Consider the following 19,315-nt stretch of genomic DNA (forward strand, 5'->3'; position numbering starts at 1 on the left):
CTTCCACCCAAGCAGCCTACTATGGGAACCATAGAGAGCAATGCATTCAAAGAGCAAGCTTTCGATTCTAAGACTGTGCAGCAAAACCGTCAAGCAATGCTGCATCAGAGGAAGAACTAGAGCCGACTCAAAAAAACTTTAATGATGAATAACTTTTCTTCTAATGATAGTAATACCCCTAACACTTCACAAATTCTCACTTGAAGGTCTAAAACCGCTAAAGGGACTGAAGAGATACTTCTCCAAAGACAAACCAATGACCAAGATGCTCATCACTAGCTATCAGGGAAATGTGTCATAACCGCAATGAGGTGCCTCTGTAGATACTAGGGGGGCTATTTTAAAAGAGCCAATAAGAAGTGTTAGCAAGAAGCCCTCATGCACAGCTACACTGAATGCAAAACACCTGGTCTCTGTGGCCAACAATCTTGGCAGTTCCTTAAAAGGTCAAAGGTAATTAGTTTATTCAGGAGAATTGAAACCTAAGCATAACCTGTGCACAGAATTTGCAGAAACATAGGCTCATAGTACCCAAGAAGTAAAACAACACGTGTCCATCAGCTGATGACTTTTAAAGTGATGCAGCCATGCGTAGAACAGCCATAAGGAAGCACTGATACTTGCTCCAACAAGGATGAGTCTTGAGACATGACACCAAGTGAAAGCTATCACAAAAGGCCATTTACTGTATTCCATTCATACGAGGCACCCAAAGCAGGAAGTCCAGAGGGACAAAAACATGAATGACACCCTAGGGCTAGAGAAGTGGCTGTGGTGATGCTGTCTGAGGTACTTTCTTTTATTGACTGATGAATATGTTCTAAAACTGATTTTGGTAATAGGTGCTCTATCTGTGAAAAATCCTAGAAACCATTGAGCCGCAGACATTACATGTATAAGTAAGTACATGGCATGAGTACTCAGTAAAACTGGATATCTGTGAGTTCAAGGCCAGCCTGGTCTACATAGTGATTTCCAGGTCAGCCAAAGCTACATGTGTCTCAAAAACAATAAAAAAATAAAAGACTTTAAAACTCACCATAAGGTACACCTGCAATAGTAGGTATTTATTAGTTTACTTTAAACCAAATCTCTTTTGAGATAATATGGTAGAGAATGACTATGGCTTCACATTCTCCTGCCTCTACCTCCCAAGAACTGGAATTATAAGCATCTACCGCCTTGCCTAGTTTTTCTGTGGTGCTAAGGATCAAACTCGGGTCTGTGCATTGTAGGCAAGCATTCTAACTGAGTCACATCTCCAACTCAAAACCAAATCATCAATGATCAACAGGATTCTAATGGCTTTGTAGAAGTGCATCATTATGTCTAAATATTCTTCAGAGAAAGCTTACCATTGCTTTTAATTTATGGACTTAAACATAAAACAAAGACATAATGCTATCAACTTCCGCAAAAGCATGTGTAAGGATGGATGCAGATATGTTCTCACTGTCACTGTCAATCCACTTAATACAGGGACTGAAGAGATGGTTCAGTAACTAAGAGTTATCTAGAGCCATGGTAGCTGTTCTAACAGGGCTTGGTTTCAATTCCCAGCACTCACATGGTATCTCACATTGTCTGTACCCAGGGAATCCATGGGTACTGAATGTGTATGGTGCACCAGACATTATAGTCCAACACTCAAACATGTAAAACAAGGGTTGTGGGGGAACCTGGGGAATGTGGTCAAAGAACATTACAGGTCTACACAAAAATGTCAAAGTGCTTGCCACACAAACACAAAACCCAGCACTCACATGAAAAGCCAGGCCATGACTTGTGCTTATAACCCCAGCGCTGGGGAAGTGGACACAGGCAGCTCCTGGAACTTACTGGTCAGTCAGCAAATTAACCTAGGTAGCAAGTCTATACTAGTCAGCAAGCTCCAAATCCCTGTTTCAAACAAGGTGCGGACTAGCAAGATGTCTCAGTGGGTAAAGCCACCGGCTGCCAGGCCTGACAGCTGAGTCAAATTCTCATGACCCAGCTGGTAAGAGCCGACTCCTGTAAGTTGGCCTCCAGCCTCCACACGTATTTAGATATAATTAATACACATAAGTAAAATATATAAAAATGTAATTAAAAAACCACCCAGGAACCAGGCAGATGGCTTCCATGCACCAACTCAGGGTTGATCTCTATCCTACACACACACAGACAAAACCACTACATATGCTGAATATGTGCCAATTAAAAAGGAGAAAGAAGTCCAGAATTGCTGTTCCCCACTTCCTTCCCCAACAGAAAGTCCTGTCTGTAAGCCCCATCTATGTGGGATTTTCCATGTCCTCACTGTAATATCCTTGGTGGCCAGAGCCTTACCTGGCCCATAAAAGAGGAACGAGCATTATTTACTCATAGATTCATGCTCTAATTAGCATTAGAATCATTCAAAGGAAAAAATAACTCTTACTTGATAATCCGTGTGTGTGTGTGTGTGTGTGTGTGTGTGTGTGCGCGCGCGCGCGCACGCACACACACCACAGTAGACTGCTTTGTCATTTAAGCTGCTGAAGCACAGTAAGACTAAACTCTCAGAGACAGAGCATGGTATGCTGACAGAGGATATGGAGCATAACTTACCCAAGTTTGTTCTGTTTCCTGATCCATGTGTATTCAAAAGATAGTTTATTTAATAAAACTTACACCTGCAAGTAAGGGATTGACCATAACAGAAGGCTTAACCTGGGGTACATGGATGGTCTTGGGAGCCCATAAGTCCCTGAAATTGTATGCAAAAATCTTAACACGGGTACTGGCATGTGTATTTTTTTTGGTGAGAGAGTTCATAGTTTAATCAGATTCTTAAAGATGTTTATGACCCAAGAGAAGTTAATTTTTTCCTTAGCTAGGACAGTCACAAGGTGGTTGAAATATATTTGTACAGTAAAATGCTATCCAACAGCTCCACCTATGGGTGAGTGACTTTCACCCAGTAGAAATGGAGAGGCCACCAGGAGCAAAGTGTCTCAGGGGTGCTCCTGCTGAGACTTTCAGTGTCACACTAGCTAGTGTGAGTTTATTAACTACAGCATCTTCTCCCCATGTGTAGTCGCCAAAATTAGGACGCTATTGATAAATTCTAATTACAGTACTTCAGCACCAAAAATTGGGCAGTTATGCTGATAAATGTATATACAGTTCAACATTTGTCAGTCTTAAAATGCTTATTTATAGTGAAATTCATATAAAACCGTTAAAAACTTTTTCTATTTACACTTTTTAAAAATGAAAAGTATAGTTTCCTTTGCCACAGCTTGTCAAAATTCTTACCCTCCCATCCCTTACCCTTCACTCTACTTGTGACAGCAATCACAAGACCAAACCAGCATGTAAACAAACTGCACCCTAAAAAAGTAAAGATTAAAAACGTTACATTTAGAATTGTAAGTGAACACTTCCATACATTTCAAAGGGATTTAGACCAAAGTAAGTAAGAGTTGTTTTCAAAGTCTTAGTCCAACATGGATGTGCAACTTCCGTGTTGAGAAAGCATCAAACGAGCAGAGTTCATTTTCATTAACACCACTGAACATTTCCTTTGGGCTAGAAATGTCTTCCCCTCTGCTTCCTGACCAAGCCTTCTCAAATCCGTCGTCTTAAAGGGGAGGAAGGGGAGGGGGCCAGACCCGGCAATCCAGCTTCCCAGAACATGTAGGAGAAGGGAATTAGCCTGCTTGAAAACATTTACATTAAATAAATAGACAAGTGTGGAACTCCACAATAAATTAGTATACAACCAAGGAGCACATGTACAAGCTACCCCAAACACTTCCTGGTCAACAATCTCATGTTTACCCTCCAGCAAGGACTCTTTGATGCCAGAACTTTCCTAGGTATTCATAAACTAATCATGAACTGAGCAAATGTAAAATGTTAGCCAAATCAACATTTCCAGGGATTTGCAAAAACAAAACACGATTTTTAAAAAACTGTTCAGATACATCATTTCAAAAATACAAACTCTTCAGTCTCCTTTCTCTTCCTCTTACTATTCTCTGGTGGCGTTTGCTCAGGGGAAAGCAGCCGAGAGCCACTCACAGGAAGTCTCCTCAGTGCAGACAAACTGCCCACTGACCAGCACCAACAAGGGCCAGGCTCCACGGGGTGCATCTCTTCCTTTGCTTTTTTTTTTCTTCTATTTTTTTTTTTAAGTACATTCCTCTGTGAGTTTAATCCTGTTAAAATGCTGCTCCTGCAGCAACATCTCAGTGAAACACTGTTTCTAGGTCCCCAGCCTAAGTATGAGCAAAGTGCTTTTTTCTTTTACTATAACAAACTGTAAGTTTCCCTGGACACGTGGTAGGTAACCAAGCAGGCTCTAAAGTGCACTCTGGTGGCATCTGCACACTAGGACCGCTCTACAGCGCTCTGAGAGGGGCTGGGCTCAGTCCCATCCTCCGTGCTGCTGTCTACATCTTGCTCCATAGCTGTCTCATCGTCGTCTAGCTGCTGACTGGTGAAGTTGTTCAATTCAAGAAGCCCGCTGGGCTCCACCACCACGTTGGAGCTGGAGTGACAGGGAATAGCATACTGGGGAATGGCCTGGAAGAGAAGACGCACAAGACAATGCTTACAGTGGGAAAGGCAACAGGAGAAGGTATCCCTCCCACCACAAGCACAGAAAACAGAAAGCTGACATGTACTGGACAACCTCCATGACAAGCACTGTGCTAGCTGTCACATGACATTCTACTGTAGCTGTGACAATGCTGGGTGGAAACTATCACTTCCGTGTTACAAGTAAGGAGACAGGAGGTACAGGACAGTCTCAAGGTCACACAGCTGTCAGGGTTAACGCTGGATTCAACCTCAAATCCCACACAACTCAAACTGTGTCTTTCTAATCCCTTAGGAGGCCTCTTCTAACAAAGAAGGCCAAATTCAGAAGGTAGGCTTTTTCCCTTTGGTTCTTGTTTTGTTTTGCTTTGTTTTTGTTAGAGACAGCCGTGGCTGTCTGGTACTCCATCTGTACAACAGGCTGGCCTTGAATGCAGAGATCCACCTGCCACTGCTGGGAATAAAAGCGCACACCATCACACCCAGCCTGAACTGTACTATATTTTTGTTCCTCATCTCTAAGATAAATGATTGGTTGCTGACACACAGTGTATTTTAAGCCCCTTTGGTAGTTTAAAGAAGAAATGATTTCTTTAGTCACAGCACAATCACCTTTATAGCAACAGTGAAGATTTTCATATGTAAGAAAATGCCAAAAGTCGGCCATTTAAACAACAAAAAAATATTACTAGGTGAATATTAGTGCCTCTTGCTAAGACTTATGGTCCTATCAGATTCTTTTTTCCTCAAAACGTTTTTTTGGGGAGGGAGTGTGTCACAGAGACAGGGTTTCATGTATCCCAAGCTGGCCCTTCAGCAGACTATGTAGCTGAGATGACCTTACACTTCAGGTTCCCCCTCTTCTACCTCCCAAGTGTGGGGGTTACGACATGTACTACCATGGCTACCTTTTAAGAGGGAACATCAGTCAAATGGCACCTCCGCTCCTAATCCTCAACACGAATGAACTACATTTTCATTCCTAATCCAACACAGAAAGATAATTTTCAACTAAGCCACTCCAAATGAGTATGGCAATCTAACCTCCAGCTGGCACAATCCATTTTAGTAAAATCAGTAACAGTTACATATGTTGGACAAACATGGAAGCAGCGTTTATCTGTACTAACCATTACATAGAGTCTGTAAGTCAGGCATAACTCACTCCCACTACTGATGAGGAGGCTGAGAAGAGTGAAGTCAGCAGTCCAGCCAATGTACTGAATAGCAAATCCCAAAACAGCCTAGCCTTGAGGTAAAATACCATCAATCACAACAAAATTCACTAAATTCGCTTTTACAGATGGAAACAAAATACTTGAACAAGTCAATGGCCACTCTGACTTTCATTACGTCCCAGTTGGTTTAACAGCAGTCAATTAGTATTCTCTCATAGCTCGGAATCATTGCGAATGGAAAGCTTATTCTATGACCTCTGCAGGACACAACGGTGGCTCTCTGACAGTTCCACCAGGCCACAGTGGGCATTCAATGAACTAAATGCGCCGCTCCAATCCCTTCCAAACTATGTACTAGTTTGGGGAAAATAAAACGGCTACTACCAAGAAAAAACCCTTAATGTCTTTCATTAAGAAACACAACTTTAAAGGGCTGGTCTGTACTCAGTTTTAGTTTTCAACCTTAATTTGTAACACAGAACGACTGGTGGCTTTTAGAACAAAGAAGCTAAAGGTCAAGAAGGTGGGCTGCTGACAAACTGTCCCTTTATCGTGACAACACCTTAACAAGATGATCAAAAACTGACTGACACAGCAGAGTTTAGAAACACACATGAAGAAGGTATTTCTGCAGACATTCCAGTCAACTGAAGTGCCACTGTTCTAGAGATGAGGAACAAGAACTGTTTACAATGTGTCCCTGAAATTCAGCTGAACAGAAGTTATGTTCCAGTCTGTCAGACTGAGGAGTCCAAAACATGAGCCTACGAAATCCCTGATCTTTTGGATGAGCTCACTAAATCAACACACTGCGAGTATGTACAGACATCAAACAAAGCTGACACACACAGGCATGGCCCTTATGGTCACATGCTATGCTGTCTGACCTTGTCCACCAAGTTTCTATGATTATTTCAAAACAAAAAGACCACCACCAACAAAAACTAAGTATAAACTTGAGTATTATAATAGTTTTTAAATCTCTGTCCTTTGTTACTACTTTGAAGTGACTAGTCCTGTGACATCCCAAAATGGATCAAGCCCACAGCCCCCCATCTACCCGAGATGTCTCATTTCCTTCCAGTTCTTACCTGGATGATAATTTCTGTTGGGCTCTCTTCAGCTTTCTTTTGGCCTACATTCTGAATACGCATGAACTGGCCTGTCGTAGGCACTCCTGCTGCTTCCACTTTTCTGGTCGTTAGGGGAGGGCCAACAGCAGATGGACTTGAACAGGACTCTCTACATTTCGTCATCCCTGCCACCACCACATGGGTGGAGGGTAGAGCTCCTGCCTCACCAGTGAGCACACTGGTGGCTAGAGCCTTCTTTGGGGGATCCACTACCATATGTTCTACATTTGTATCAATCTGAGCTTCCATCAAAGACATTTGCAAAATGTCTGACACTGCTGTCTTCTCAGAGGCCTGAATGGGAGATATGCTTGTAACTGGTGACGTCAGCTTAGGAACAGAACTGCCACCAGTTATCTTTGTAACTGTGGGAGGCTGGCGCCCCTCAAATGTTATCTTTGTAACAGAGGATCCTTGGGTTATAATTGGCTGCTCCACCTGAAAACAAATTGGGGTTGTGTGTATTATAGCTACATCTGTTTGAGGAAAAACTAATCAAACACTCCAGAAAATATGGTAAAAGAAACATTCGTGCGGTATACTAGGAAGACATTTGAAGCTCGATGTTTTAGTAAGAGGGCTGGATGGGAAGGTTCTGTTTTCTTTTAAGGAACCTAGGGAAAGAGGAGGGGTTGAAAGAACCTTTGTTCAGCCAGCCAAGCTATGAGGCAGTAAAGGAAAAACAAAAACAAAACAAAACAAAAATCACAGCAGCCTAGATTCCCTTTGCAATTTACATCCCTGCACACCTTCAACCCGCTCAAATGATTTCAATATAACCTTTTTAAATTAAAGTAAGTTGGATTTCTTCAGTCTTTTGCTTCAAAGTACAACTGTACAAACATATTCTCTATGTATCTGCAATATACATACACACACATGTATAATCAATCCAGATTAATAAGTTTTTGTTAGTAAAATTTCCTATGATTACCCATATACTTCCTCTGTTATCTAGATGATAAGTGTAGAGGGTAAGATCGTCAACTACAGTAAAGATGTATACTAGAAAGGGAGACAGATGGTCAATGATGTTCCTTAAAAGACTGCAGTGTACTCAGCATCACTGCCCAGAGGTAAGTTTATAAGCATGGAGGTATGGAACTGGCATGTTCATGCACTGCTGGTACTGCAGAAAGTGATCCTTTAGAAACTACCTAGAAAGCAGGCTCAGAGCTGTGCTTTCCTCTGCATCAGCAGTGTACCTCTCTCCTGACACCAGTACCCGTGCAATCAGGCTTTTGGGTTCCTCTTGCCGGGAGAAGCACTGCCGACATGTTAGAGCTGTGGTGACAAACCTTTTAAAAAAAAAGAACCTCACCCACCCCCAATCCAAGAACACAGAAGTTAACTTTGCATGCTATCAAAATTCTGTTACCTGGCTTGCAGGCTGTTTCTCTGATGAAGTGGGGAGCGCCATTTGGCTCTGGGGAGCTTGGGGTTGCACGTAGATTTTTGGTTGGTTCGGAGCTTGCTGTAGTTTAGGAAGCTGCTGTGTGGTTTTTACAGCAAGAACCTGTACTACAGTCTGCGGGGGCTGTGCCATTAAGGTAGGAAGCTGCCTGTCTTTGGCCACCACCGTATGCTGTGTGTGCTGTGCATCTGGCTTGGGCTGTGCTTGTTCCTGGAGAGGAGTCAGTTTCTGATGCCTGACGGAGAGCTGAGGCATCTGTGTGAGTTTGTGCTGGAGCTGGTCAGCCTGCAGGTGGATGGTCTGCTTCTGTTTGGTCTGGAAGCACTGCAGGGTTTTCACCTGCAGCTGAGTCTGTTCCAGCTGGGGCTGGCTAAGTTTCTGCTGTTTAGTTGACTGCGACTGCGTCAGGGCAGATCGGTAAAACAGACCTGTCTGAGGATCCAATGTGTCCATCTCCTCAACCTCACCCTCCTCAGTTCCAAGTTCCTCACTGTGTTTGGTAAAAGCAGTGTGACTGCTTAATGCCTAGGTAAGAGAGAGACAGGTAAGAATGAAATGAGAAAAAACACCTATAGAGTCACATCTTTCTTGAATGGAAAACATGGGGTTCATTCCAATATTTTAGGAATCTAAAAAGATCACAGAGCCTCACAGGTTTTTAATCAAAACTCGTAATTTGAACTCTCAGACAGTAAGTACTTCAAAATCCAGTCTACTCACTGTCGTAGGGAACCCAGAACCTACCAATAGAGGAATAAGGTGACCTTACAGCTCAGAAAGAACAGAAAGGCTCCACTCAGGAGCACTCTAGAGCCTGTGCTTGAGGGATGCTCACCAGTGTAAAGACAGAAGGCAACAACTGAGAAGTAAGGCATCTAGAGCAGAACCAAGAACCTGGGCTGCATGCACGCCCTCAGTCCCAAAGGCCAGATGTGCTGTCTGGAGACGTGTCTAACCCAATGCCCACAGCAGGCCTCTCTGAGGAGAGGTTGCGTCACCACAGTGTGTGAGTCTCAGGCTCACCAGACCACAGCTTCCCAAAGACCTGGTTCCTGGAAGGGAGTGAGCCAAGGGACAAGTCATTCCTCTTTGTGGGAAGAGACTGACTGCCTGGGGTCAGCTGAGATAGCACTGGGAGGAGAAATCATTCTAAGTGACACTGTTAAAGAGCCAGCCTGTCTGACCTCTATGTGTCTTGAGAAATATCAATGTCAGGACCTACCAATAAAGGACAGACTGTCACCCAGTGAAATCTTTAGACAGATGGCTTTCTAGCAAGTAAGAGGGATGATGCACCCACTCTTCAGAATCCACTGAATGTACTCACAGCTCAGAGCATGGAGTCTTATGCAAATCAACCTAACAACGAGGCTTTCTTCTTCCTCATTAGTCTTCATACCAGGCATTTCTAGCTGATATTTGTTCATTCCCTTCCTGTTGAGTCTTCTTTTATTGATCACATATAATTAAAGGAGTAAACTATTTCCCTTCTTGTTCATAATGCTCTCATGATAATAGTAATAATGATTTATTATAAAGTATAAAATAAAGACAAAAACAAACTCAGCAGCAAACAAATAAACAAACCAAATATGATTTTGTTTTGAAGATCTTACTCTGTTAGTAAATCTGTATTAACAGTAAGAGACAAACAAACAGTGACCAATTCTGATGAGATTCAACCAGACAACTCCACTCTGAATGCTGTTTCCAGAATGTTAAAGAAAAAAGAAAAAATACCGCTTTCCTGGTGTTTCTATTCATCTCTATTCATCCCCTAATTAAGTCTCTATTCACTCCTCACAGATGGATGAGTTACACACACACTCGACAATTCAGATATCTTCTTTTTCAGACAGAAGATAAAACTGAACCTTACTTTGGGGATAGAGTATTATGAGTATAAGAAGAGGTACAACCTGCTGCATGATGTGGGTGACGGCTCCAGGGGAAGACGCTGGGATGGACTTGACTACCACTGACGTCTGTGTCGCAGTCTGTGACTGAGCAACATGTTGGAGCAGGGTTCGCTGGGGCTGGGAAGGCTGTTGGGGTTGGGAGCGATGGCTGACTGAAAATAGAAGAGGTGGTGATGTTTCTCCGGAAATCAGCCCAGCAACTGTAACCAGTGGCAGTCATTTTAAGCACCCGTATGAGCTTGCATCTACAGGATGGTACTACACACTAAGAGGCAGAAGACCAGAGCCTGCATCTAGAAACTGTGGGGCTCTAATGAAAGTCTCTAACGAAACTGCTTCCTCATCTGCAAAACGGGAGCCACAGAGGTATCGTAATGATGAGAGAAATGTGGAGAGGCACTGTAAAAATGCCCATCATCCAGGAGGGACACACTCCTTTTGTGAACTGTTGGCTTTTCTCCCTAGACTTTTAGCTCACTGAGGTCACAGGGAAACAATGCATTTCCACAAACCCCACACATGTCATTAAGGAAAGTGGGAAAAACAATGCAGTGCCAACACTAGCAGTGCTTGTTCACATGAAGAGAAACTGCTCCACGGCCTTAGGGATCCAGAGACAGGACAAAATGATGTGCAGAAGGAATTCTCTCCTGCTCTGCTCCAACTGTTCCTGGGAACGTGAAGCTACTTGTTTCCTACGAAAGCACTAAAGCTCAGAGACTCATTCTGTTTGCCTGTGTTTATGGGACAATAGAAACTTGTTTCTTCTTACAAGAGGCAAATGAAGAAAAGGGTTGAAAATGGTCCTTAAATAAATAAATGGTCAACAGAAAAAATGGTTGTTCTGTCACCTCAGTTTTAACTCAAGGAGACCAGCAAGAGTGAAGTTCTAGAAATCAACCCTATATTCTCCTCTCCTGCCACAAGACTCATGCAAACTAACCATTCACATAGGTGCCAATCAGTGTCCTCTCTTACCAGCTCTGAATTCAACTTTGAAATATAAACACTTGCCACATCCAAACCTACAGAAACACTCAAATGCCGTTAGCTACTGGGAAGAAAACCCATCAATCAAAGATAGATAAAAACAGAACCAAATGTGTAAATGAGCTAAGGGCTTTGAGATTCTGAAAACTCCTCCAATGTCCCATAATCGTAAGGTTAACTTATTTCAAGTAGCACTGCTCCATGCTTAGAAACAGCTGACTGCCCAAGACTGAGCCACGTCTACAGGTCAAAGCAGCTATGTGGTGGTCTAAGGATAAAACTACAGCTCTAACTGCAATTCCATTTTCTTTACACTCACAAATGCAGTGCTTCTAACTACAAATACAGCTACCGCTCCAGAAGATCAGTCAGTATCACCTGGACTCCCTTGATTCTGCGCTATACTACCTCACTGCATTTCACAGTATGCCTTTACTATGTGCATTTTAAATTATGAGTTAATAAAATCTCCCATATATTCTCACCGAAACTGAAAATAAAGAGCCAGGATTTACATTTTAACATCTACTGAAATCATTTACAGAAGACTAAATAGGAGAAAAATTAATTATGACATTAAACTCAAGCAAGTAAATCAATGAAATTTTAAAAGTATCATCAAAAATAAATGATTTCTGAAAGATAAATAATAATTATCAGATTATATAGACCATTTTGATACCCATACTAGCTTTTATAATTTTTACAATAAGTTTTTTTTAAATATTTACTTTTAAAAAATTTATTGTATTTATATGAACACACTATAGCTGTCTTCAGACACACAGAAGAAGGCACCGGATCCCATTACAGATGGTTGTGAGCCACCGTGTGGTTGCTAGGAATTGAACTCAAGACCTCTGGAAGAGCAGCCAGTGCTCCTAACCGCTGAGCCATCTCTCCAGCCTTTAACATTTACTTTTGTGTGTGTGTGGTGTATGTGCACATGTGCCCCACATGTATCTGGGTGCCTATAGAGGCCAAAAAATTTTATAACTTGGAGTTTAAGTTACAGGTGATTGTGAGCCACTCAATATGAGTACTGGGAACCAAACTCAGGACCTCTGGAAAAGCAGCACTCACTCTTACCTGCCCCAACAGTAAGACTTTTTAAATTAAAAAACAAAACAAAACAAAACAAACAAAAAAAAAACAAATTGTATTTAATAAAAGATCAAATAACACCATGTAAAAATAATTCAAGATCCTACACATTTTTTCATACCAAATGCCCAGAGTGTAGGCAACTAACAGCGAAACCTAAGAAAACTATTGTCTACTGCAGAACAGAGCAGGGACCAGAGCAGCTCGCTTTAGAGTCAAAGCGGACGCTCAGTACGGCTGGGTGTGTAAGAGGTGGTGACTATGGAAGGAGGTCACAGAAAAAATATCCACGAAACAGATGATGTGACCTCTGCTGGCCCACATAAGCCCCCAAAGCAGTCATTTATTTCTGTAAACAATTCTTTTACTTTTCTAGCAAAGTGTGTGTTTCGTTTTATTTGCAAAATAACCTTTCCTTCCCTTCACTAGTGAAGCTTACCTCCCCTCTACCAGAGCAGCAGAGCGCATCCATTAAGTGGTCCCCACAACTAGTCAGCACCAACCTCTCATTAGACTACCGATGGATGCACACCACTTACCTAGAAGGGGGAAAGCAACCTCTGTCCCCTCATCAGTGCGTTCTGAAAAGGATAAGTAAGGGAAGAAATCACAGGTCTTTTCATCTGTTTACTATCTGCTAGTCTAGGTTACGGAGACTAACATTCATTTCCTCAGCAGACTGGCCTCTGCATCTGTTGCTTTTCTGCTAATATCTGTGAAGTCGATTGTTTTCTACTATCTTCATCAGATTTTCTTTCTGGGAAATTTTAACCCACCAGTCCTAGTATCTCCTCAAGTAATGCTAAAGAAATCTTTTTCTCCATGGCATCTGGAACTCTCAGATAGCTGAAGCTTCACAGTATCCTTTAGTCACTGCTTATAAAACACAAGACAGGGGCTTGCTTTACACATCAACTCTCTCACCCCGGATTATTCACATCATTACCCCTGAACTCCTTAAGATATCAAATTAATAAAGTATCCAAAGAGAAAGCAGTATTCCAGGTATGGCCTCACTTGAATGTAAGAGGAAGAATTTCACTTCTCCATGAGTACCATCCCCAAAATCTCATTAACATTTTGTTGCTGGACCACACTTAAATATCTAATCTGCTGTGTGTGTGTGTGTGTGTGTGTGTGTGTGTGTGTGTGTGTGTGTGTGTGTGAGAGAGAGAGAGAGAGAGAGAGAGAGAGAGAGAGAGAGAGAGAGGGGGAGGGAGGGAGATTGAGATTAAAGTCAGGGAAATAAGAGGGGGGGTTATTAAAGTTAGGGAAACCCCAAAGGTGATGTCAACCTGCTCTGAAAACAAACAGAAAAAGAGCTAGAAATATAAAGATATGTTCTCCCCCAAATGAGTACCCATGAAACCCGCAAAGGCAGCACTACCTTAACACTATGTCTTAAGAGGGCACCTACCCGTGGTGATGTACTCAGCAACTAGTTCTGACTCTACCACAGCAATGGACGGACTCTCAGGAGAATGTCTCTTTTCCTGGGTCATCTGAATAGGTACTGCCATTTGACTCAAGTCAATAGTGGGTTGTCTTGGTTTAGATTCCAATTTTTCCTTTACTGCATAAAAAAGTCGGGGAAAAATTACTTTTATTATAAACAAGTACCAGAGCTGTCTATGGGAATAAGGAACCAGACCTCTGGGGTGCCATATCATCAGTGGCTAAGAAGACAATGACTTGGAAACTGCAGACTGCTCTGTATGGTTGTCTAGACTACAACATGTGTAGCAGCAGCCTACAATAACTCATACGCAATCACATTCCAGCCCCTATTACTCCAGGCCAGCCAGCTGTTTCTCTTTATGAACTCCTCCTAGGATGTTATTTCCTTGGTATTCAAAGTGATCCCTGACACACTCAGTTCACAGCAGCTTGGTCTGCTCTAGAGCACATCCCAGAATATCACTCCCACTGATTAGTTCACTTGACTTACTAAAAGTTCAATGGCCTGGGAATACTACACAGATGTTGGGTGCTTGTCCAGCATACACATGGTCTTGAATTTGATCCCCAGCATAAGGGAGGAAATTCACATAACCTTCACTGAGGGAGGAGGAGTGCTGAGTTCAGTGGGCTACATCCAGGCCAAAATGAGAGCCTGTCAGGGTATGTGTATATACACACTTGGCAATTTAAGATTCGGCCAAAAATAAAATAAAATACCTGTTACAAGTCTTTAATGACTCCTTAAAGAATAAAACATAAAGCTTTTCACTGTTAGGAAAAAATGGGTGCTCTGCTTCTGTATGTCTAAAATGTCTGATAAAACAGCCTGCAATAAATAATGGTATATGTTAAGATGCAGTTTTTAACCTTCTTACTACTTCTTCAACAAAATCTCTTCACTCACCATTTCTATCTACATGAATGATGGATAAAAATTGTTGAATTTTTCAAAGACAAGCAGCTGAAAAGTGCCAAAGGCTAAACATATTAGTAGAAGGAATCATCTACATTTATATCAAATGTAAGAACTTATGATAAACAGTATTAAGTCACTAAGTCCCCTAAAGATTGCTCTCACCAAGCGCAGACTATGACAAAAGCAAAACAATCATTGTAAACACAGAAACCAAACCAAAAGAGTCCTGCTGGGATCTAGCAGACATGGCCCTGGCCACCATCCTGCCACTCACTGACCACTAGTCAACCTTTCTCAGTCTCAGCTAACTTCGTAAAACATGAAAGGGTTAGATAAGATCATCACTACAACCCATAAAATATTTGCATAATCGTTGCCCTATTATCAGCAAACTCGGTATAACTTACATAGAGTAGTCCTAGAATCTATCGAAGTTTTTAGTAATTAGAAACACTGACAGGACCCTATTAAACACAGACACTCTAGTAAATAACCTAAACAAAAATAAATAAATCTGAAAATAAGGTGAGGACAAATGAGAATGTTTACAAGCAAGTCTAACGGAGTTTTATGGTGCAGAATTGATCTGAGGTATCTATGAGCAAAGCGGGGCCTTGGATCTGTGCCCCAACATACCTAAATAGATCCAGCAACTGAACGGTACCTATGCTTGTTCTACACTTGTGCTTACCAGTGACAACCCACTCCCTTCTGCTGGCAAGAGGACTGTCCATTTTGAACGAGAAGTTTCTCTGTCTACTCTATCTCTGTTTTAATGACCGCACTCCATCTATGCTTCATACTCTTATGTACATCTTAAAGAACAATAAACTGTACCAGTAATTATAGATACATCCAGAGGGGGGAGAAATTTACAAAAACTATGTAACAGTGGTGTATTTTAGCAACCCATCTCTAGAGAAAACATGCTTCATTCAGCTGAGCATGTGAGTTCATACCTGTTGTCTGTTGGAGTTCTAACAGGGCTTTGATTGTTGAAGTAGCTGATTGTGATTCACTGGATACATCCTGATATATTATGGTGGGGCTAGTCTCCATTGCAATCTCATGTTCTGACCAATCCTGACGCCGGGAAGCAATTACATGAACTACAGGCTGGGAATCTGTTTTATATTAGTTAAAAAAAAACAAACCCTATAAACAAAGTTTCTCTTAAAATAAAGCAATATTTTTGTTTATCTCTGTATTTAATGTAAACGTCAACCTTGACTTTTCTAAGACTGTAAGGTCCCAGAAGGCACACTGTCTCTCACTTCTGAACTCATTTATTCACTCACTCATTTATTTTACACTAGACACCTGTGCATTGGACCCATAGATAAGGAACTCACAGAACAATCCAAGAAGGCTCAAGAAGCACACAGTCTGTCTGAAGAGACGAACATAGAAAAGGACAAAGTACAATTCAATATGCTAACTGCAGTCTACATGGGTAAGCATCTATATAGGTGAGTGCTTGTTTGTGTTGACTAAAAACAAAACACTATAGGTAGGACACTGGCTTTCCAATGCACATGAAAAGGTTTCTATCTAAAACCTAAGTACTTGGGGAAATATCACGCTGAATTATTGACAGTAAGAAAAGAGAGACAGTCTAGAAACATAAAGACGTAATATGACAAGTATAACTGCGGTCAAAGCCAAGTGGAAGCCTGTCTGTTGTTTATTAGCAAGTTGATTCTTTGGTCTTAGCTCTACGCTGTAACAGGAACAAAGGAGGTATAATGCAAAGATAGTCTGGGCTGCTGAACAACAATAACACATTCTGAGAAGTATGGTGGGCAGTGTGGTTGCTGTCACAGTATCCATACACACTCAGAGGAAATAGCTTGCTGGGCCACACGGGACACACATCCTTTTACTGTTACCATATATACATATATGTGTATGTATATATATGCACACATACAGTCCAACACTGACTGAAACATCAGTATAAACTACGTGATCATATATAACTAAGCTTTATAAACTATAAAAGTCAGTAGGAATGAGGCTGTTGGGGATTTGGCTGAAAATTCAATTCTAAGATCTTTGGTTGATTTGAAAATAAATTTCAGTACATGTAAATACAAAATATGCATCAGATTAAACAACACTCACTAACAGTTCTCTACAGAGCAAGCAGGTTGGCCCACTTTGTCTAAGTCATTATTTAGGAAAATGGAGAGGTAAAATGACACGATCCCTGAGGTTAAGATCCAGATTGTAACAGGAAACAATAACCAATAGATAGCGTCACATTTTGGAATATCAAATGGTGAGAACAAGAAAAAGAGACTGCTTCTACTCATGCTGCTTAGCTGAAACATCTGAACAAAAACCATCTGGTGGCTCAAAATACAGGAAAAAAAAATCAAGTTCACTCTCAAAGAACATTACATCTTTTAAAGCCAGGAGGATGTCCAAAAATGTTGAAGCAAAGGGAACAATTCTAATGAAACAATCTTCCGGAAGAAAAAAAATCAGTATGCAAAAAGTTCATAATATTTAATAATCATAAACTAACAGGTCAGGTGTGATGGTGGCACAGGCCTATAATTCCAGATTGGACTATATGAGATCCTCTCTTTAAAAAGCAAAACAAAACACATTACCCCCAAAGCAAAGATAAACAAACAAAAGCCCTGAATAGAAACCATCACGGCAGAGACATTCAATTTCTACTAAGCTTTCAACCACACATGGAGGACTGGCTGTTTGCCTGCAATGCCAAGTGCCATGTGAAGAATACTGAAGTTTTTCTTTACATATTCTAATAAGATATGTAGAAAATTTTGTTTGCTTAGGAACAGAATCTCATGTAACTCAGGCTAGCTTCAAATTTGCTATGTAGCCAAAATGACCTTAACCTCCCGCCCCTCCTTGCTTTCACCTCCCAAGTGCTGGGACTGCAGGCATATGCCACCTTGTCTGATTTATTCAGTGCTGAGGACTGAAACCAAGTCTTCATGTGCACCATGCAAGTGTTTTTCCAACTGAGATACACCCCCAATGTCCTAATATGCAAAATTTTAATTTGAGAAATGATTATACTAGAAAGGCACTATTTTATGTAACTTAAAAATAAATTTTCATGATGAACACAAGCCTATACTCTGAGCACCTGAGAGGATCACAGTCTGGGCCTCTGTCTCAAAAACAAATTCAAAGAGATTGAGTCTCTGCAACCTAACTCTGAGATACACTAAATATTCAGAGTAGGAACTGCAAATGTCTCTACGGGAGTGCTAACCAAATAACGTCTCTCCAAATAAAGTCATTCCATAGGAACTGCCACCTCTTTCTGTCCACACAGAGCAGATGATGATCACCAAGCAATCCAGACAGCTGTGATACAAAATCAGTGTGAACTGTGAAAACTCTTTCCACAGTCTCCCCCTCTTCTACTCTGTGGGTTTACACTCAAACCCAGTGTCACAGGACTCCAGGAAACTGATCTCCTGCTTCTGTAGTGAGCATTCAGGTATCCAGCTAACATGTTTTATGTTTAACATGACAATGCATGTCTAAACTAGACCTACTTCTTCAGGATAGTGGCCTGCCGCAGACTTTCCTTCCAGGTTCTTTAACAATTATGTACTGGATGTCTGCTACATGCTAGGTACCAGGAATACATACTTTAGTGCTATATTCAAAGGCAAACCCAGGCATGCAAGAAATGCCTTTATCATAAACTGTCTATGCCATCCTCTCATAGGCATAAGGCTTCTCAATTACAGAATCTTAAAAGGTCAATGTCATCCCCCACCTTCTACCACTCCCATATGCAGGATCATCATCAGAGAACCCACCACTTTCTAATACTTTCTTTTCATTATTGCCTGCACAGCTGTGATATACAAAGTTTTCTTACATAAAACAGAAATAGATCTTTCTGTCATCTGTACAACAATACTATTGTCTGTCCACTTACCTACAAAGACCAACTCACTTCATCTCTATCAGAGTGCAACATGACTAACAGTCCCAGAACCACCACACAATCCATCCCCACTCCTTCCTCACAGAAATGATTCCCAGCTGTCTAAGCTCCCTAAGCCATCTCCTGCAGCGAAAGCCAAGCTGTCTATACTCCTTCTATGCTACAATGTAAACCTTTCCTCTGAACTAGTATCCTGTGTTCTAGACAACATCAATTCCACAACATTTTCTGGGGGAAAAAAAGTCAAAACCACTGTAGAACATTTTATATTATGTATTAGATATCTTAGTTTTCACCTTTAACAATATAAATTACCAAAAAATTAGCTAATAAAATTCTGCGAAAAGTACATTTTGCATGACCCATGTTTGCTTTTTTTTTTTTTTCCTTTAAATAAATCTTCACTCTGGCCTCCCAAGATCATGATTCTTTAGGAAAAATAATGCCAGAAACTGAGTTCTGAATTAAAACTATATCTTTATGACATTTATTTTCAAATTTGACTCATGTTCTGTTCCTTTACATCTCTACTCGGAATTCATTTCCTTGTTCTCTTCTCGTTTGCTTAATGTAATCTTGCAATCACTCCACCTTAAACCTTTCAGACGGGCAGTGGTGACTCATACCTTTGATTCCAGCACTTGAGAGGCAGAGGCAGGCAGGTCTATGAGATTGAGGCCAGCCTGAT

The 19,315-nt window shown here is 41.3% G+C and overlaps 1 protein-coding gene across 11 annotated transcripts in view; it reads right to left on the reverse strand.

Annotated features, from left to right (window-relative positions):
* Positions 1-2,617: 2,617 nt before the first annotated feature.
* Positions 2,618-19,315, reverse strand: part of Emsy (EMSY transcriptional repressor, BRCA2 interacting) — a 68,175-nt gene continuing 51,477 nt past the window's right edge. For 4 of the 11 annotated variants that reach the window (XM_032892996.1, XM_032892995.1, XM_032892999.1 and 1 more), the window contains 7 exons: positions 15,641-15,805; positions 13,722-13,877; positions 12,844-12,885; positions 10,211-10,362; positions 8,256-8,816; positions 6,836-7,315; positions 4,159-4,551 (listed from right to left, as the gene is read on the reverse strand). In XM_032892996.1, coding sequence (XP_032748887.1) covers positions 4,357-4,551; positions 6,836-7,315; positions 8,256-8,816; positions 10,211-10,362; positions 12,844-12,885; positions 13,722-13,877; positions 15,641-15,805 — 1,751 coding nt within the window. In that variant the 3' untranslated portion in view covers positions 4,159-4,356. Of the gene's footprint in view, positions 4,552-6,835; positions 7,492-8,255; positions 8,817-10,210; positions 10,363-12,843; positions 12,886-13,721; positions 13,878-15,640; positions 15,806-19,315 lie in introns of those variants that run through there. The other 7 variants (XM_032893000.1, XM_032892994.1, XM_032892993.1 and 4 more) reach the window with 6 other exon arrangements.

Source organism: Rattus rattus, chromosome 2, assembly GCF_011064425.1.
Source record: "Rattus rattus isolate New Zealand chromosome 2, Rrattus_CSIRO_v1, whole genome shotgun sequence".
NCBI lineage: Eukaryota > Metazoa > Chordata > Mammalia > Rodentia > Muridae > Rattus > Rattus rattus.